General features: G+C 40.0%; 1 protein-coding gene across 1 annotated transcript in view; it reads left to right on the top strand.

The window, feature by feature from the left end:
* Positions 1–17807, top strand: part of TET2 (tet methylcytosine dioxygenase 2) — a 131812-nt gene extending 114005 nt beyond the window's left edge. The window contains exons 6-10 of the mRNA XM_089680517.1: positions 5884–6034; positions 10175–10264; positions 12080–12217; positions 13286–13640; positions 15627–17807. Of these exons, the coding sequence (XP_089536643.1) occupies positions 5884–6034; positions 10175–10264; positions 12080–12217; positions 13286–13640; positions 15627–16993 (2101 nt within the window). The 3' untranslated portion in view covers positions 16994–17807. The remainder of the gene's footprint in view (positions 1–5883; positions 6035–10174; positions 10265–12079; positions 12218–13285; positions 13641–15626) is intronic.
* The last annotated feature ends 4262 nt before the right edge of the window (positions 17808–22069 follow it).

The raw sequence follows: 22069 nt of genomic DNA, 5'->3' as shown, positions 1-22069 counted from the left end.
AAAGTATTTCTTTAAATAGACAATAGTTAAATCTGGCAAATTTGGATTTGCTGCCTGTGCCCCATTGGTGACTTTTCTCCAATTTGTATCCCCAATAATGCAATTTTAACGAGTCTTTTTTGTACTAAAAGGTAACAAATTTTAAGCAAACATGGTTGTCATACGAATGGTTATGTACCTTTTTAAAGTGGTAGTGAACACTGCTCTGTGCCGTAGCTATGACCCCTGTGTGCATGCACGGGAGTAAAGTCTTCGCAGCTCGACCAAACAGCCAGAGCCCATGAACCCGAAAGGAAGACCCGGTGAAGATGGAAGACCTTTTAGTGGTGACATCTCACCACTGGAGGGCTTCATTTTGAGGCAAGTTATTAATAATGTGCTAGTATGCCCTTAATTTGCAGGAAGAAGGTGTGTGTTTTTTTTTTTTGTTTTTTTTTACATTTTTGCAAGAGTTTACTACCACTTTAAAAGTGCCATGGGTATTGATCTTAACTGTGTAGCCCTGCCAATTCAACAGAAGCTGACCATTGGATCAGCTTCTGTCCTGCTGACAATTCTTGTTTAACAGCTTACAGCCCCAATCGGCTGCTGCACTGATTAGTGTATAGAGACAGCGGAGGAGTCTTTCTATGAGTGTCCCTGCGGGGGGATTCCTGCTTTAACCTTGCTTGTGTAGATCTGGTTGAATGGGAAAAAAACTGTCTACCCAGTTTTAAGGAAATCCTCTCTTAGACATTTGCTCTCTGTGAAGATTTTCCCTCTATTGCTGATGCAGTGACAATGCAAAAATTTCACTTTTCACTCATTTTTACCCCCCAGCAACAATAGTCTTGAAGATAGACAAGTTGAATTTCTCTATCATGGGACACAGACAGCAATAAAAATTGGACAGAGATTCTAACCCTTTTCTACTGCAAAAGAAAAAGTTGGCCTTAGGTACAGCTAAGGCAAAACAGCTACCCTGTAGTGCCTGCTTAAAGGGTTTGTTCACCCTTTCAGAAAAAAAATAAAATGATGAACTAACACCCTATACATTTACCACGCACACAGTCCCCATTGTACTTACCTCCATGGGTGGTAAGCTGTCAGTGTGCACACAGCAGGTGTAGCAGTCCAAGGATTTAAAAACCACACTCTTCTGCTTATTTCTGTGGGGCTTACAGGGTGGATGAGAGTGATTCTGATTGGTCAGCTTCCCCACAAAGCATTGTTCTGATTTTGTCCTGGAAGCCCTGCAGAAAGAAGAGTGGAGATTTCAAATCCCCAGTCTGCTACACTGGCTGCAGCAATATCCTCTCAAATCAAGACTCCAAAACCCAAAGTACATATATATGTGTATCTACACTGCTCCAAAAAAAAAAAATTAAAGGAACACTTTGAAAACACATCAGATCTCAATGGGGAAAAATATCATGCTGGATATCTATACTGAAATGGACTGTGTAATGTGTTAGGAATGTAAGGATGCCCCATCATTTGATGGAAATGAAAATTCCCAACCTACAGAGGACTGAATTCAAAGATATCATGAAAATCAAAGTGAAAAAATGATGCAGCAGGCTAGTTCATTGTGCTGAAATTTCATTGCAGCAACTCAAAATGGTACTGCGTAGTTTGTATGGCCCCCACGTGCTTGTATGCATGCCTGACAATGTTGGGGCATGCTCCTAATGAGATGACAGATGGTGTCCTGGGGTATTTCTTTGCAGACCTGGACCAAGGGCATCACTGAGCTCCTGGACAGTCTGGGATATCATGTTTCAGTCCATCTGACGATGCCAGGTTGCACCTCAGAGGTGTTCCATTGGATTTAGTTTAGGTGAGCATGGGGACCATTCACTGGTATCAATTTCTTCATCCTCCAGGAACTGCCTGCCTACTCTCACCACATGAGGCCGGGCATTGTCATGCGCCAGGAGAAACTCAGGACCCACTGCACCAGTATTGGGTCTGACAATGGGTCCAAGGATTTCATTGGCAGTCAGGGTGCCATTGTCTAGCCTGTAGAGGTCTGTGCGTCTCTCTCCATGGATATGCCTCCCCAGACCATCACTGACCCATCACAAAAACGGTCATGCTGAACGATTTTACAGGCAGCATAACATTCTCCATAGCTTCTCCAGATGCTTTCACGCCTGTCACATGTGCTCAGGGTGAACCTACTCTCATCTGTAAAGCACAGGGTGCCAGTGGCAGACCTGCCAATTCTAGTGTTCAATGGCAAATGCCAATCAAGCTATATGATGCCGGGCAGTGAGCACAGGCCCCACTAGAGGATGTTGGGCCCTCAGGCCACCCTCATGAAGTCTGTTTCTGATTGTTTAGTCAGAGACATTCACACCAGTGGCCTGCTGGAGGTAATTTTGTAGGGCTCTGGCAGTGCTCGTCCTGTTCCTCATTGCACAAAGGTGCAGATACTGGTCCTGCTGATGGGTAAAAGCCCTGTCCAGCTCTCCTAGAGTAACTGCCTGTCTCCTGTAATCTCCTTCGTGCTCTTGAGACTTTGTGCTGGGAGACACAGCAAATCTTCTGGCAATGGCACGTATTGATGTGCCATCCTGGAGGAGTTGGACTGCCTGTGCAACTCCTGTAGGGTCCAGGTATCGCCTCTGATGCAATCAGTAGTAGCACTGACCCTAGCCAAATGCACCACTAGTGAAAAGCAGTCAGAAAAGGTGAGTATGGAAAAAAGTCAGTGGCCTCCACCTGTAAAACCATTCCTGTTTCGGGGGTCATCTAATCGTTGCCCACCTAGTGCACCTATTAATTTCATGAACGCCAAAGCAGCTGAAACTGATTAACAACCCTCTCTGCTACTTAACTGACCAGATCAATATCCCAGGAGTTTAATTGACTTGATGCTATACTTTGATTAAACAGTGTTCCTTTAATTTTTTTGAGCAGTGTGTGTGTGAGATACATACATACATACATACATACATACATACATACATAGATGCATACATACAGTGCTGTGAAGAAGTATTTACCCCTTCATGATTTTTTATTTTTTGCATATTTGTCACACTTAAATGATTCAGACCATCAAACAGATTTTGATATTACACAAAGCCTGAGTAAATACAAAATACAGTTTTTAAATATTTTATTTATTAAGAGAAAAAGCTGACCAAACCTGCCTTGCCCTCTAAACCTTATAGCTGGTTGTGCCACCCTGCAATCGTTTGACACCTGACCATGAGTCTTTCACATCGCTGTGGAGGAATTCTGTTGCAATCTTATTTGCAGAATTGTTTTAATGCCGCCACACTGGAGGGTTTTTGAGCATGAACAGACTGTTTAAGGAAGGTCACGCCACAGCATCTCAATCAGATTTAAGTCTGGACTTTGACTAGGCCACTCCAAAACTTTTTTTTTTTTAGCCATTCAGAGATGGACTTGCTGATGTGTTTCGGATGATTGTCTTGCTGCATAAGCCAAGTGTGCTTGAGCTTGTCACGGATTGATGGCCAGACATTCTCTTTTTAGGATTTTCTGGTAGAGCGCAGAGTTTATGGTTTAATCCATTATGGGAAGTCATCCAGGTTCTGAAGCCGCAAAGCGGCTTCAGACCATCACACTGCCACCACCATGCTTACCTGTTGGTATGATGTTCTTTTTATGAAATGCTGTGTTTGGTTTTTTGCCAGATGTAATGGGACCCATATCTTTCAAAAAGTTACTTTTTTGTCTCAACAGTCCACAGAATATTTGCCCAAAAGTCTTGGGACGAATTAAGATTTTTTTTTTGTTTGGCGAAAGTGTGACGAGCCTTTGTGTTCTTTTTGGTCTGCAGTGGCTTTCGCTTTGGAACTCTCACATGGATACTATTTTTGCCCAGTTTCTTATTGTTGAATCATGAACACTGACTTTAAGTGAGGCAAGTAAGCCCTGCAGTTATTTAGAAGTTGTTGTGGACTCTATGACCTACAGGGTCGTTGAGCTCTTGGAATACTTTTGGTAGGCTAGCCACTCCTGGAAAGGTTCACCACTGTTCCAAGTTTTCTCCATTTGTGGATAATGGCTCTCACCATGGCTAGCTAGAATCCAAAAGCCTTAGAAGTGGCTTTGTAACCCTTTCCAGACTGATAAATATCCATTACTTTGTTTCTCATCTGTTCTTGAGATTCTTTAGATCGCAGCATGATGTGTTTCATTTTTTAGATCTTTTGGCATGCTTCACTTTGTCAGACAGCTTCTATTTGATTTCCTGATTCAACAGGTCTGGCAGAAATCAGGCCTGGGTATGGCATGTGGCAAGTAAAATTTAACTCAGCTTTTCAAAAAAATGTGGTTAATCACAGTTCATTCATGATTTAGCAGGGGGGGGGGGGGGGGAAGGGGTAGATGGTGATGGGTGGAGCAGGTCAGTTAATTTTTCACATAGGGCAAGGCAGGTTTGGACAGTTTTTCTCCCTTAATGAATTAAATCATCATTTTAAAAACTGCATTTTGTATTTACTCAGGTTATCTTTGTGTAAAATTTATATTTGTTTGATCTGAATCAGTCAAGTGTGACAAATATGTAAAAAAAAAAAAAAAAAATCAGGAAGGGGGCACATACTTTTTCACAGCACTCTGTATACATTATATTGCCAAAAGTATTGGGACACCCCTCCAAATTATTGGATTCAGGTGTTCCAATCACCTCCATGGCCATTTAAGTCCATCTGTGAAATTTCCTTGCTACTAAATAAATATTCTACGGTCAACTGTTAGTGGTATTATAACAAAGTGGAAGCAACTGGAAACAGCACCTCAGCCACGCAGTGGTAGGTCACGTAAAATGACAGAGCAGGGTCAGCTCATGCTGAAGCTCATAGTGCGTAGAAGTCGCCAGCTGTTTGCAGAGTCAATAGCTAAAGACCTCCAAACTTCGTGTGGCCTTCAGATTAGCACAACACTTCATAGAGAGCTTCTTGGAATGGGTTTCCATAGCCAAGCAGCTGCAACCAAGCCTTACATCACCAAGTGCAATGCAGTGCAGTGGATGCAGTGATGTAAAGCACGCCGCCACCGGACTCTAGAGCAGTGGAGACGTGTTCTTTGGAGTGACAAATCATGCTTCTCTGTCTGGCAATCTGATGGCCAGTACTTGCCTGACTGCATTGTGCCAAGTGTAAAGTTTGGAGGGGGATTATGGTATGGGGTCGTTTTTCAGTGGCTTGGCCCCTTAGTGTTAGTGAAGGGAACTCCTAAAGCGTCAGCATACCAAGACATTTTGGACAATTTCATGCTCCCAACTTTGTGGGAACAGTGTGGGGATGGCCCTTCCTGCTTCAACGTGACTGCGCACCAGTACACAAAGCAAGGTCTATAAAGACATGGATGAGCACGTTTGGGGGGGGGGGGGGGTAAAGAACTTGACTGGCCTGCACAGAGTCCTGACCTCAACCTGATAGAACACCTTTGGGATGAATTAGAGGGGAGACTGCGAGCCAGGCCTTCTCAACCGACATCAGTGCCTGACCTCACAAATGCGCTTCTGGAGGAATGGTCAAACATTCCCAGACACACTCCTAAACCTTGTGGACAGCCTTCCCAGAAGAGTTGAAGCTGTTATAGCTGCAAAGGGTGGGCCAACTCAATATTGAATCCTATGGACTAAGACTGGGATGCCATTAAAGTTTTTATGTGTAAATGCAGGCATCCTAATACTTTTGGCAATATAGCGTGTATAATTGATATACATACATATATGCACACACATAGTGTATATAATTGTATACATGTGTTAATTTTATTGTACACGGTTATAAAATAGTATTCCAGTAAGTTACACATTTTAATCAAATGTATTTAGAACAGAAGACTGTTTTTCTGTATCTTTTTTTTTTTTTTTTTTGTTATAAAGTCATCTCAAAAATATTTGTTTTCTTTCAGGCGTACTTGTGCATGTCAGGGGCTGGACGTCGAAACCTGTGGTGCCTCATTTTCCTTTGGGTGCTCTTGGAGTATGTACTACAATGGGTGCAAGTTTGCCAGAAGCAAAATCCCCAGAAAATTCAAGCTTCTTTGTGATGACCCAAGAGAGGTGAGTCTCTTGATTGCTTAGTTTATTGTTTATTTTTTGCACAAGCACTATATGTGCCACATATTGCCTTGGTTGGCTTGTAAATATATTCCCTAAGATTTTGTATAGTTTAGATTCTCTCTCAGTGATGTATTAGAATTTTTACTGTGGATTTTGGTAAATGTTTTCAAACTTGTCAAGACTTTGGTATCGTTAATGATCTATAGCACCCCCTTACCCTTAAGTGGTGGTGGAGGTCCCCCATGTAGCTTGGTGAGCTAACATCCCAGGGTCTGGTCCTTCTACGGTGGGGAGGGAAATAATCACCAGTCACTCAAATCTTTTTTACCTTATATTTCTGAATTTAATTGTAGCAGAAAAAGTTTAGGGGTGCAGGATACTCAAAGAGGACAGGTATTCTAAAATGGCAATATTAGCAGTGGTCCCTTTAAGAGGCATTTAGGGAGGAGCTCCAGGCTCCTCCCAAAACATTAAAAGTCAGCAACTACAGATACTGTATTGGCTTTGGGTGCAGGCACCGGCATCTTAAGTAAGGGAAACCATTAGTGAAGCCTTTTGGCTTCAGAGCCGGTTTCCTATTGCGCATGTGCAAAGCATCTTAAGTAAGGGAAACCATTAGTGAAGCCTTTTGGCTTCAGAGCCGGTTTCCTACTGCGCATGTGCAAAGCAGACTCTGCTTTGTGAATGGTCCCGCAGTCTTCTGGGACCTGTGAAGAGTCCCAGAAGACTGCGGGGGAAGGAGGGGAGCCGAACTTCCGGCTCAGATCACCACGGCACATCTGATTAGAAGTGGGAGGGAGTACCTGTCAAAACCGGGTACCTGCTGCCCCCACCAAAAAAGCATCAAATATGGCAGTGGAGGGGGGAAGGATGCAGATAAGTGGAACTTCCCCTTTTGGGTGAAGTTCCACTTTAAGTGATGGAAAGGTGTTTATCATCTTTCAAGCCATACCTCAGAGCAACCCATCAAGGATTGGTTGAATTAGATACATATGCATAGCTCTGGGTTTGTCTTTCCCAGTCTGCTTACTGGGACCTCGTTCACATTAACAGGCAGAAGCAATCAACCCACTCAGATTAGGGAAGACCTACTGAGACAAAAAAGGTAAATACAGTAACAGCTCAGGCTTGTTAAAGCTCAGCAGCAACATACCTTAACAGGACAGGGTTCCTACACATCTCTAATTCCTTGTAGAAATATTATTGCATTCCAAGTACTTAGCAAGTACTTAACAGATATGAGCTGGGCTACACACTAAATGGAAACACATGAGGTAAAGATGCCTATACCGGACATCAGAAAAATGTGCCCAATCAGGGGATGTCCTCATGTCTGTGAGTCCTACCAATGCCAACCATGCCAGACATCCCTTTCTTGAGCTTTCTAGGGAGGAAAGGTAATTGGATAGGTTTTCCCAGTCAGTTATTTTGTTTCCACACAAATGAGGCTTCTGTTAGATATGTCTATAGAGCATTTCCCTCCTATTTCCATAAATAAGCATTCATATTCACCTTATACACCATTGACTACTTTAAATTGTTTTTATGTAGGAGACAAGCTGGGAAATAAAAGGATTCTAAACCTTTTCTTTAAATAATAACTATGTCATACTTACCTGCTATGTGCAATGGTTTTGCACAGAGCAGCCCCAATCATCCCCTTTGAAGGCTCTCCTGGCTCCTCCTCTTTAGTGAGTACCCCCATAGGAAGCCACTTCCTATAGGGGTGCTCATGCATGCTTGATCCCGAGCCATACTGCCTGTGTCCATAGACACAGCATGGCCCAGCCCTGTCCCCCATTCCCTCGGCACAGGATTTGATTGACAGGAGCAGGGGCTGATGGCTTCCACTGCTGCCTCTTTGCCCTGAGAGAGAAGAAAAGAGCAGAGAGAGCTACTGGTCTTGGATCGAGATCAGGCTCAAGTCAGTATGGGGAAGGGGGGGATCCTCTTCACAGAAGGTTTTTTTGCCTTAATGTAGAGAATACATTTAAGGTAAAAAGCCTTAGGATTTTTTAAAAAATTATTTTCAAAGGCCTAATGGCAGTTAAAATAGCAGAGCTATTATACTTATCAACCCTATGTCTCTGCTGTGATGTAGAGGTTGGAGTATGAAACCCAGAGGCAAAGCAAAAGCCTTTAACATTCCCAAAGGTGTGGAATGCTAAAGAGTCTGACAGAGGCTACAACAATTGAATGGAAGGAATGTAGGAGACCACCACTGGAGAGTTGAGTATAATAGCACTTCTATTGCAGAGAACTGCCATTTTTAAGGGTTTTAAATGCATATGGGAGTTGTTCTTTTTCAGAGGAACTAAGGTTAGTGAATGCATTGGCTTAATCACAATAAGCTCACAGAGGAAGAAAACACATTTTGACTTCTCATAGGGGGAGGGGAGGTTGTGAAATTCAGGTCAGATTGCATACAATGTAACTAGTTGTTACTGTGCAAGACACGAAATTTGCATGTACAAATTCATGTGACAGGAAAATAGCTCATGGTAAAGCATCACTAACTAAGCTTTTCTGGTATTCAGAAATGTTCATATGACTCCAACCAGAAAAAAATGTGCATCAAATAGAATGTATATCAGAGCTGTTGTATTTTAGTATTTAACAATCATGTTGTATAATGGCCAGAAAGTCTGTAATAATAAGTAGTAATAAGGCATAAGCACGAGTTTATTGTAAAGCAAGATATTACCCCTATCAGCGATTTTTCCAGTATAAAATCCTCTGTCTAATTAAGAATCATTATTTCCTTTCCATGGAAAAGGGAACACACCATCCATTAAACCTTAGCCCGATATAGGTAAAAAGTTAAGGCAGGACAAGTTGGATGAGCATCTAATTTCCCACTACAAATGAGAGATCTGTCAGTTTATGGCAAACCCAAAACTTGATGTGTATTGCAGGAATATAAACTAATAGATAACATATTTAGGTTTATTTAAAAGGACAATGCAAAGAACAATGTAAATGTATTCCTAACTGATTATGTGGGTTGCTACACTGCTTCTCACACTACTTTTTAATAAGGGTGATTTGCGTTAGGCTGGCCATCGCAGGATGGGTTTTTTTTTTTTATTCAGCCAGCAGATTCCTCCATCCACACAATGGGAGGAGAATTCTCCCCAACGGGACATTGTATCCTGACAGTGGGAGCCACCATTGTCTAAATACACTGATCAGTTCCTGCAGCCACTGATTGACAGAAGTTTCCTCGAATGCCCCTTCAACAGACGTCAATCAAATGAACGACTTCTGTTGAGCAGGGACAGCCAAACACTGACCTAAATTCGACCAGTCCCTGCTAAATCGACCAAATTGCAAGCAGTGTATGGCTAGCTTCAGTGTCTTTATTCAGATGTCTGCCTTGTACATCAGCTGTCAATGAATTACTATGTATATGTAATTATATACTGTAGATTTTAAATTTAATAGGAGTAAATGCCTGTATTTTTTCTGGGTTTATTTTTGCTGAATTCTGCTAAAAAAAGCCATGGGTGCTAGTATTATGTATGACTATGCCCTGCCTATAATGCTATGATATCAGTTAAGCCTGCTGGTTTTGTTCTGACACTGAAATGAATAGTGATGGGAGATTATGGTTGTGGCATTTTTATGTATGCACACTGCAATCTGAGTGTGACAGGCTCCCACATGAAAGACTTCAATTTCCAGTGGCATAAAGCAAGCACTAAACAATGAGACTATAAACTAAATGTATACGTATAGAAGTCCAGCATTAATGATAGCCTTGCATGCACAAAACCCCTAACCTGCATATCCAAAGTTTGACAGATACAGTGCCTACAGGAAACTAGATTTCCACTAATGAGGCTAGTATCAAATGTACTTACTGCCCTACATACCCGTTTCTAAAGCAGTCTTACCATGGCCATACAGCGGTTTTAGAAAAAAGTCGATTTACAAAGCACAGAGGATTGCTTTCCAAATGTGTTTAGCATTCAGTTTTCTTCAGGACTTTGAATCAAATGACATTCCACTCAAGCACATTATTGGGAAAGCAAAGCCAGAAGATCATGGTCAAATGACCTGTCATAATTGAGATTTTTTTTTTTAGTTGTTTGTAAATGTTTTCTTAATACATCATGACTCTGCTATTATTTAATAAAGGAAGAGAAACTGGAAGACAGTCTGCAGGATTTGTCGACACTAATGGCACCAATTTACAAGAAGCTTGCACCAGATGCCTATAACAATCAGGTATGTTACTAGGCCCAATAACCCTCTGTGCAGTGATTTTTTTTTTCTGCATAATTTGAATGCATTCATTGAAGAATTTCTTACTAATAAGATCCGTGTGAACAATGGAGAGTAAAAACCTATATTGTATGATAACATGGGTACTTTACTACTGGCCAGTAAGAACAACCAGCATGTCTTCTGTTAAATCCACAAGATGTCTTAGCAAAGTAAAGGAGGCCTTTGATGGACATCCTTTACAGTGTTGTCTGCTGCTTCTGTGTGTCACAGCTAATTTGTTGTATACTGATCATATGAAGGAAATGTATATTGTGGGGGATGCTTTCTTGTTTACTCTGTAGCTGCTGAGATTGACATTTCCATCATGATCCTTGCACATGACTCCTATACCACATCTGTTTACTCATTGCATGGGGGCTTTTCCATTTACAGTAATCAAAAGCATCTCTGGACAAAACTTAATTATTTTAAGTTTTGAATAAAGTGGGGAGGGATTAGAACGCCTCTAATGTGTTTTATTGCTGTGTGTACCCCTGCTGTGGTGATGCACCCTTTGTATTTGACCTGGCGGTCATTGTCACTGAAGGGTAAAAAGAGCTGGGAAATCCAAATTTTAAGCTGGAGATGCATAGATCGAAATTCGTCCACTTGAACAGGGACCAACCAAATTTTGATTGTTCTGGCTGGTTGTTCAGAATTCAGTCTATTGATCAACTTTTGTACAACCACCCTGTCAGGTATTGGAAAATTTTCTACAGATTACTATTGTTTTTTTGCTAATTTGGCAGAAATAAGCTGATATTGCATATATCCATATATACAGAATTCATCCTACATATACCATCCAGTGGATGTTATATGAAAAATATTGCTCAAGGGTTTGATCATGCTTAATTGAAATATCAAACTCTATTGGCACCTTAATTTGTACTCTATTTTTTTGTAGATATGGTAACATTCTACATATTATATCCCCTGGTGACAATGAGGGACGCTCCCATATAGAGAAGATTTGTTAAAGCGGAAATAAACCTACCGATTTAACAATATAAAAACAGTTACATTCCTGGCACATGTCGGGAATGCAACTGTCACATTTGTTTGTGTTCTCAACCAAATTGTCACACCATGAAATGGCTGGTGTTAGAATGGTTGTCAATTTTTTTTTTTTTCTAGTTTAGATTTTTTTGTTTTAGTAATGCTTGTAAAATGCTTGTATTTACAGATGTTTGCTGTAGAATAATATTGTCATCTTAAAGTGTATCTAAACCACCACTTTGTAATACAGCCCATTCAGTTTAAAATAGAAATGAAAGGCAAAACATTTATAGATATAAAAAGACATTATAAACACTTTTTTCTTTCCCTTTTTTCTCTTTTATAAGTGATCACATTCCCTCTATTCTCAGCTGCATACAGAGCTGTGGGAGGAGAAACAGCAGTACACTGACTTTCCCAGTGAATGGCTGTGTAGGAGGGGGGGTGTCAGGACAAGTCTCATCATTGGAGGAGAGCAGGCTGAGTTTCCGGCATAGCTAGAAAACTGACCACTGTGTGTTCTCCTGCTTAGTGTGGTTAGTTTTTTAATAGGAAAACAGAGGGACTGGAAGGAACACCATGGATTTCACACAAAGGAAGCAATACATAGAGAACAGGATACTTTTTCATACAAAAACATGGTACAGTAGGCACATATCAGGAATATGAAATGTTATTATACAGGATTTATATAGCGCCAACAGTTTGCTCAGCGCTTTGTTGGATTTACATACCCTTTAATAACTGCACATAACTAGTTCCCTGTTTTATTTGTAGATAGAGCATGAGCATAGAGCCCCGGACTGCCGACTTGGTAGGAAAGAAGGCCGCCCTTTCTCAGGAGTCACTGCTTGTTTGGATTTTTGTGCTCATTCCCACAGAGATCTGCACAATATGCAAAATGGGAGCACACTGGTAAGTCGGACTCTAACTTGTAAAGTAATATTAGTATGGATTTAAGTAAGGTGTACACTTTCTGTAGCTATAATGCAACTTGTGTTTTACGTGAATTTTAAATATTCTGCCTCCTTTCCAATTGCACATCCAGATTTCATTGTAAGAGAAAAGATAGAATGCAGAAAATAGTCAGAAGTGTCCAAATAGGTGTAAGTGGTTAGTTCAGTTCTCAAATTCTGCCTGATGGTCTCAACAAGACATAATACCTTGTATATACAATCTTATATTAGTTATATAGATCCATTTTTAAAGCTGCACCCTAAGAAGATATAAATGATGCAAATGAATGCAGTACTCTATTAATACATCATTAAATTTGACTTGTATCTGAAATTGCCTTGGTATGGGCTTCTTTAATTCCCTGTACAACAGAGTTCAGATTGTGAAAGGTAGAAGCAGCAAAAGGAACCAATCAGCTGTGCTGCAGTGCTCAGGTGCTAACAAGGAATATGCTAATAGGAGTATAGAACAGAGAGATGAGCTCATCAGTCTGCTGCTTCTCCTTTCATTGTCCAGTCAGAGTGGGGTGGGGACAAGACCTGAACGTGTGACTTGCATGTAGCAGAGAAAGATCAGGTCCTCTTCCCTGCTAGGCAGGGCTGTGCTGAGGGGGCAGAGTTGTGTAGATCCCAGGACTGGACAGACAGAAAAAAAATCCACGTGCAAAACAAAATAGTTCCCTTATATGTATTTCATCTGTGTATTTAGCTGTTTTTTTCTGTAGTTAATCCTTAAATTAGAACTCTATCCAACCCTAATATGTACATACTTGGGGTTTAATGTTTTTCATAATCTATGGAGAAGGCACAACTGTCACTGAAAAACAGCACTCCAGGAAGACAATGCAAAAAGGATGGAGGGAGGTAGCATTACTTCAAGTAATTTCCTTTCCAGAATAGAAGGTTCCACTGTGTATTTCCTTTTTGCTGTTCAAACAATTAAGATATCTAAAATGTGTTTGTAACTAGATGATCAGATATTTTATTTTACACACACCCTCCAATGCTTCTGCTTCATTTCTTCTAGGTTTGCACTTTAACCAGAGAAGACAATCGTGAAATTGGTAAAATGCCCGAAGATGAACAGCTTCACGTGTTGCCTCTTTACAAAGTTTCTAATGTGGATGAGTTTGGCAGCAAGGAGGCACAGGAAGAGAAGAAAAAAACAGGTGCTATCCAGGTTCTGACCTCCTTCCGCAGGCAAGTGAGGATGTTGGCAGAGCCTGTTAAGACATGCCGGCAAAAGAAAATGGAGAAGAAGGCAGCAGCAGAGAAGCACTCTTCATCCCAAGAAAATAGCTCTGGTAAACAGGAAAAGGAGAAGAACTCGCGTTATAAGAATGCACACGCTGAAGCTGCTAATCATGAAAAGCAGCTTGCAGGTAACTTTATTAAATGGCCTGAATTGGGACTGAATTAGGAATTTGGATTCACACGGGCACTAAAGGTCATACACTGTATCAAATCAAGTGTATTTATGCACCCCGGAATGTCAGATATTTTATTCAGCCACCTGTAGAAATCAAAAACAGCCTGTGCCTGTAGAGAATGGCCATTTGCCGCACATCATGAACAGACCCGTATTGGAGTGAATGGCAGCCTCAGCCTGGGCTCCATCCAGGCCATGCCCCCTATGTGTTTTAACTCTGCCCTTCAGAGCTTAATCATGGTGATCCCATTGGCGAGACACGTTGGGAGTGTGGCTGAACTGGAACCCAGACTGAGGATGCCATTCACTCCCCCAATACAGGTCTGTTCATGATGTGCGACATATGGGCATCCTTTTTGTTACATTAAATTTTGGAACCGTGACCAGCTCCGTTCCTGGTCATTCCTCATATAGGTTTGCTTTGGACCAGTTCCTCTAGCCTGAGCGGCACCCATTATCTGCTTTAAGGTCACAGGCTGTGCCTGTATGCTGGTAACTGCATGGGGCACAGTAATACACTTGTTTTGTTTTTTATCGTTTTTCACCCTCTGTGCCCTTATGAATGAGCCTTTTAGAAGGTTTTCTTGCCTAATGATGACATTTTGAAACTTAGAGTTTGTCTTAGCAATATAAAACAAACATTTTCAGCACATTGCTGCAGTAAATGCACATGTGCTGCCTCTGCTGCACTGAAATCCCAAGAAGTGTTTTCAGCCCTGTCCGAGTACTCCACTGCTGGACTGCAAAACATCTCCCCCCGTATCTTATGGAGATAAGGAGACAGGGAGGTTATCTTTAGCGCAGCAGTAGAGAACTCAGGCAGGGCCGAGCACAATTCTGGCAGTGTTAAAAAAAACATTGAGTGCAGTTTTAGAAAGGTATCAACCACAGGTATTTACCTGTACGTCCCACATTTTTAAAGAGAGAAAACATAGAGAAATGAGCATGTATTGCAAAGATATACTGTGTAAAAAAAGATTGTAAAACCTTTAGGAGTTATCTGAATTTTTGCATGAATAGCTCCTAAAATATGTCCAGATTATCATCTTATAGCAATAAGGAGGAGAAGCGTTCCTTTCCAGGCCATGCCTCCGACACATTTTGCCCTGCCTACTGGGCTAGTCATGCCCCATACCGCATGACTATTCCCTGTGAGCAGGGTGAAATGCGTCAGTGCATGGCCTGAGAGGAGCCCAGGCTGAAGCCATTTTAACTATTTGCACTTGGGCTGTTTCTTTGGAATGCGGCACTTCACCTTCTTCTTCTGCACATGTTTACACAGAGCCGGGATAGGCACTTTCCAGCGCCAGCACCTACTTTTAATGTCACCGGAGCTATGTTAGGAATTATTGCTTCAATCGGCGCTCATACGCTTTCACAAGGTTTTTGGGCACTATGGAAATGTTTGGCTGGGGTTGCTATCAGTAAAAGGGGTTAAGATGATAACTGCATTAGAATTAGTTATACCTTAAATAAGATTGTCTTCACTTGTGACAATGTGCAAAATAGATATCAGGTGCATTTCATATGTCAGGAGCTATTTATGCAAGTCTGTTTCAAACCAGATATTTGAAGACCCATAAATGTTTGCATACATGAAATATGTATATTTTAAGCTTTGGAATTCATAAATGATTGTAAGTGTCTATTTTGTTTTAGTTGGTTGTACAGTGCAGACAAGGTAAGTCCACAGTGTTATAGCTCCAAACCTGAGCACAATGGGGATTTCCATATTGAACACCATGGTAATATGTAATATTAATGGTGACAGGTTATACCTGGTGATGGGGTGTTGGTTAAACACATAGCTTGACTGTGCACTGGTTTTTCTTAAATTGTCAACTCTGAAAATTGAAAAAATATTTTTCCTGTTTTATTATTACATCCAATTTTGTGTTTTCTTAGATAAATATGGTTTTTTTGTTTTTTCTAATTACAGAACTTATGCGACTTTCAGGACAAGGCTCGCAGCCAGTCTCCGTTCCCAACTCAAGTCGTCCAAACCCCATGAATTCATTTCCTCCAACAGATCCAAATAACCCTTATGCAAGAATTGCTACCATGGCAGATACTTATCAAAATGCTTCTTCCACCTATGCTGGCTCTAACCACTCAGATTACTTTCATGCTCCTTCAAACTCAGCAGTCTCTTGTGCCTCCACCCCAATGAACCCTTACCAAGGATCCTTAAATCAAAGTCCCCAATATCCATGTAATGGTAATATTCCTTTGGAAAACTGCCCACCTTATCTTAATCATTATCCTCCACACCCACAGCATATGTTTTACAGGTTTAAGAATCAAGAACCAGCAGCTAATCTTAACATGCCTCCAGTTCAGTCCTTATACCAGCAAAGGTTTGCTAATGGTAAGGCCTACGGTCAAAATTATATGAATTATGGAAGCCAAAGCATGCAAGCTGAGGATTTCAATAGCTGCAATCCTAAACCAAACCCCCAATCCATGGGATCTTTTAACCCTTACTCCTCGCATCGATCAGATAATCACTTAATGGGTGCTGTCTCAAAGTCAAAACATAACCTTGGTTCACCGGACTACCAACCTCTAAACAGGAATGGTGATTACCCTCCTTCACACTCCTTCCAGGGTCATGAAAGCAATGCATCCATAGATGGCAGGGCTGGCTCTCTGCAGCTCCATGGTAAGAACAATGACATGCACTTACATGCAATGAATGGAATGCCTGAAGTGTATCCTGGTCTTAATCATGACAGGACTAACCTTGGAGGACTTGGTAGACCAAATGGTGCTAATGTTCAGGAAAAGCTACCACAGACCTCCACTCCTGTGAAAGAAGAGCCAGAAGAAGTATGGTCAGACAGCGAGCAGAGCTTTCTTGATCCTGACATAGGAGGAGTGGCAGTAGCCCCAAGTCATGGGTCAATTCTCATTGAATGTGCAAAGCGTGAACTTCATGCTACAACTCCATTAAAAAATCCCAATAGGAATCATCCTACTAGGATTTCATTAGTATTTTATCAGCATAAAAGTATGAATGAGCCAAAACATGGCTTGGCATTGTGGGAAGCAAAGATGGCAGGTAAAGCCAGGGAAAAAGAAGAGGACTGTGAAAAATATGGTCCAGACTATGTTGCCCCAAAATCCTACAATAAAAAAGTGAAACGTGAACCTGTTGAACCAGCCCATGAACCTGCTGAACCATCCTATCTACGATTCATCAAATCGCTCACACAACGGACAATGTCGATGACCACAGACTCACAAGTCACCACATCTACATACGCCTTAACACGGGTTACAGGTCCTTACAACAGATATATCTAATCTGTTTCTTTACCTCATGAACATCAGAGTGGTGCATCATTTTCCCATAGGCTAGTTGTGGTTGTTTGGAATGTGGCAGAGAAGTTACAGTATTCAGTAATCAGTTATGTTACCCTTGGGGCAAGAATACCAGCAAAAACAAGACATGGTATCCTCACCATCACTCTTCTTTGACTCCTATTTGGTCACAGAACATGTCAAAGAGGAGGATACTATCATCCTATGCAATGGTGTTCCATTCAAACACAAGTTTTATTGGATGAAGCATAATAGTATTTTGTATTGTTCTCCTTATCACATTGTATATCTGTGACCACTTTTGTAAAACAGATCTGTTTAGTTAGGAGCCAGAGATATACTTGCTTAGTGTTACAACATCAGGAATCTTACAAAGACCTTGCGGTGCTGATTTCCTAATGTGCTAAATGATACTGGAATTGCAACTTTTTAACCTAGGCTATATAATCGTAATAATGACCTCCAATATTCCGAAGTAGTATAGATTCACAGCTCACTATATATTTAATTGAAACACTGAAAATATTGGGACATTCAGAAACCTGGTGCTATCATGTGTGTCTATTTAATGCCTTCACAACAAGTACAGTTCGGTGATTATACATGAGTTATTAAGCGATTACTTTTATTTTTTAATTTTCAACAAAAGAACACTTTTATTGCCATTTTAAAGTAGTTTTTATATTTGTCCTTTTTAAATAGTAATTTACAGTTTTAATAGTAATGAGCCTAAAATGTAAACCACCTTCTTGCATTGCATATTGATTTTATATATATATATATATTTTTTTTTTTTTTTGTTTGCACTATTGGTAAATGAGCAGGTATGTAAAATAAAGTATATCTTTTTGTTGACCTGAGCCAAAAAACGATAGAAAACATGACCCATAAATTAAACAGCTGGAGTATTACCAGACATCAATTGTTTCTAGACCTATTTTAATCTGTATAATCATAGACTTAATTGCTAATTTATTGCTATACATTAAACAAATGTTAGGAATTGAAATTTGATCTCGAATATTCATTTTAGCCTGACAAAATGAAGACAGAATTGTTCTGATGAAATATTGTATAGTTGTGTTGAAGCAACATTCAGGACACATTCACACCTATGTGTTGCAGTGTGATATTTTTACAGTTGTACTCCAGTGCACTAAGGCAATGCACATGCACTGCAGCACTACGCACTAAAATGCATTCTGGTGTGCTACTTTGCTGAAAATGGTGCATGTCCACTTTTGTCCATTCCAGTGCGTTAGCAGCTCACTCATATAAACTAGCCTTAACACAACATCTCAGAATGGAAAGGTGTAACTGGGCCTTGACTTTGCCACTGGAAACATGCTTTTATCTATATAACCAGACAAGACAGACTATCATCAGGGCAGAACATTAGCCAATAGATTTTTACTCTTGAGGGAAGAGTGTTGACCCCTGGTGAGAGAGAAATTATGGTCCCTAGAAATCTTTGGGGGAACAGATATTACCTCTACAGAAGATATTTGAGGCATTTCCTTTGTTGTGTAAATGGTGCCTCCAACCATGGAAATTGTGGACCTTGTAATGAAATAACCCTTTACCACAACAAGGCGCCAAGTGACAAATATCTTAAATCCCATATATATATTAAGTTTCAATAGAGAACTGTCATAAAGGGTCTTATTTAGCACAGGGGCAGAATATTAACTCAATATATTTATTTTTTTTATGCACAACCTTGTGCATATCGTTATTTGGCTCTAGGTATGCAACAAAGCAACTTTATTCATTATACCTCAAGTAAATGAGGAGAATTCTAAACAACATAATAATACTTAGTATTGTTATTTATGATACCCATTATTTATTGTTATTTAAAATACTTATCAGCACTGATAGTTCTACCTCAGTCTGCTTGGCTTTCACCATCTATCACATCCATTGGTAATGGATACATTTAAATAAAATAAAATTGGACTCCTTTATAAAGACAAAAAGAAAAATTAGTTGTTTGCTCATAAGAAAAGGCAAACACCATTGTTTTGCCTTCGCTTTTATGATTGAGTACATTGGCAACACAATACAGAATAGTACTTCATTGATGGCTTGGCAGCACAGTGGAAACGTGGGTCATGAAAGAGCTGCATAAAGGTATTTTCCATAACAATAAATAGCAGCATTACTGTTATTTTTCAAAGTGAAATATTTTATGAATTATTACCTTGGTGTACATCAACTAAGGACATTTATTACTTCCATACAGACTTAATTCTATCATTGAATTATACAAGTCTAATATAAAGATTTTCAAATCCTGTACTGTCCCAAATATCAAGTCCACATCTGCACAGACATAAAGGTAGTATCCTCTTTCAGAAGAATCCTGTTATTTTAATTATTGAAGCTGTTACACCTGTATGAATGTTCATGAGTTCTAAATATCCTAAGTACAACTATTCCAATAGGACTAATCAGCTGCCATATTTGAATGGCTTTTCTTTGAGTTTTGTTTTTTTTTTTGTACATAATCCATTTTCTGCCCGAAAGGTATGGCGGACTTGTTGGACAGGTGATTAATCCTGGTGGATCAAATATGGATGTTTTAGAGATGAAAAACGTATGCACACGTATAAAGAATACCTTCAATATTGTTACTGTTAGCTGTAATGCATTTTTTAGCCTTCTTGGGAGAATATTTGTTCTTATATACTAATGCTGCAACTGCAGGGTATAGTATTTTTATATTCTTATAGTTAGAGTGGTGGAAATGTTTATTGCCTGCCAAAGTTTTTTTTTTATTTTTTTTTTTATTTTCAATATTTCATTTATGAGGTTTTTAATTTTGCTGCAGTTTACATATAAGCAGAATAAGCTTTTACATACAGTACCAGCTCAGCTGCATGTCTAGGACTGGATATATATATATATAGATAACAAGTGGTTATAACTGGGAGGAGAACATAATCAAATGATAACTTCATTAAAGATTAAGTAGTGACTTGAGTTGTATTGGCTAGACAAAATGGCAGACCCATTTCTTATCTTCCTTTTCTGGATTCACACCTGGAAAGGTCTCGAAGCTCTGCACTGTCTGTTTTCTTACACATATTCCTAAGAAACCAGTCTGACTACACAGGTTGGTAAGAGGGATCTGGCCATTTTACTTAGCATAAAGCCACCCAGTTATACAGGTTTAGATATGGTAAAGATGTTTGTTAAAGTGCTACTATTACCTGCTGAGAGTGGAGGCAGCTCTTTTGTACACTGATCCACTATTTGCAGGAAAACTGCTAATTAATGAACTAAAAATTAGAAAGAAAATTAACAGTGTAACCAGTCCCCCACTCTGGTGCTTACAGAAGTCAAATGCTGTATATCTGTTCAGACAACATAATAGTTGTCTTCTTTGTGTGCAGTTAATTCTCACCATACTGTTCAATTGTGATTAAAGGCTTAATGTTAAACAAACCTAGACTGAAGCCCAATACACGCCAGATGCAGCAGTCATGCTTGCTCGATTGAAACTGCACTTGCTGTGTCCCGGATGAAGTCAGAGAAACAGGAAGGTGCTCATCACTGACCTCTGCTTCTGAAGATGCTAGATGCCTTGCTATCATGATGACCTTTTAACTTGAGTCAATGTCCTGGAACAAGTAGGCAGATAAGGTGACCTCACTTTTCTTCCGCTTTCCTTTTAATGGGAGCCCCATTTGTTTTTCATGACAGGCTTACTTTAAATTAAAGCTTGAAAGAAAATGTAGTAAAAGCTTCCTACAATAGAAAATTCTTCATACTTACCAACAGGCAACTGGTATGTACTTTGCACTGCTGAAGTTCTACAGCCTCTGGCAATATCTTTACATACTACAGATATCCAGGTGTGTTGGATGCCTGATCCCCCACTTTGGTTCCTCCCCCCTGCCCCTTCCTCACTATCGTATCCTGTTGTGGAGTAGAGGCCATTGGGAAAAATTACATTGTGTGGTAGTGGTCACAGGAATCCAACACTCCTAGAAGTCTCAGATACTGAGAATTTTTTTAGAGGCAGTAGCTTTTCAAACAGAGCAAAATTTAGTCTTTCCGTTCACCGAAGATGTAAGTAAGAAGAGCCTTTTTGCTTGCTCTGAGCTTTTATCAGAATTATTTTTCTTTCAGGCAACAGAATCACATTAGGTAAAGATTGAACATCTTTTAGGTCTATATGACTGCAGTTGACACTTTGGCTGCCTTGCATTCAATAAATACATCCAATAAAATGCATGTGGCAAATGGGATGTATTTAGCTACCTAATAGATGGTTATATAATGCTTTGTAAACTGAAAATATCTAGTTTCTATTGTGCTAGCAATATCTATATTTCAGATTCATCTTAATCAAATACATCTGTTATTTTGTCCATATATATACAGTTGTGTTCAAAATAATAACAGTCAGACATCACTAACCTGATCACTGTTTTTGGTGGAAATGATATTTCTACATGGCAAATAATTTACTAGCAGGTGTAGTAGATTAATAGAAATCCAACAGACCCAACAGTCATGACATGCATTCTGCTGATTCTGTATAATTGAATCACTAATTGAAAGGGACATGCTCAAAATAATAGCAGTGTGGAGTTCTGTTAGTGAGGTCATTCATTCTTTGAAAAACAGGTGGCAATTATTGCCCTTATTTAAGGAAGGAAGGCAGCAAATGTTGTACATGCTGGTTACAGTGCATTTCTCTCTGAAATTCTGAGGAAAATGGGTCGTTCCAGACATTGTTCAGAAGAACAGCGTACCTTGATTAAAAAGTTGATTGGAGAGGGGATAACATATAAAGAAGTGCAGAAAATGATAGGCTGCTCAGTTAAAATGATCGCAAATGCTTTAAAATGGCAACCAAAACCTGAAAGATGTTGAAGAAAGCGAAAAACTACCATTCGAATGGATAGAAGAATAGCCAAAATGGCAAGGACTCGGCCAACAATCAGCTCCAGGAAGATCAAAGAAGGTCTAAAGTTACCTGTGAGTACTGTTACAATTAGAAGACACCTATGTGAAGCCAAGCTAACTGCAAGAAGTCCCTGCAAA

This window comes from Staurois parvus, unplaced genomic scaffold, assembly GCF_062004578.1.
Source record: "Staurois parvus isolate SC_StPar_1 unplaced genomic scaffold, SC_StPar_1.0 ptg000244l, whole genome shotgun sequence".
NCBI classification, from domain to species: domain Eukaryota; kingdom Metazoa; phylum Chordata; class Amphibia; order Anura; family Ranidae; genus Staurois; species Staurois parvus.
Note: the sequence above shows the minus strand (reverse complement) of the source record. Positions and strands in the feature narration are given on the sequence as shown.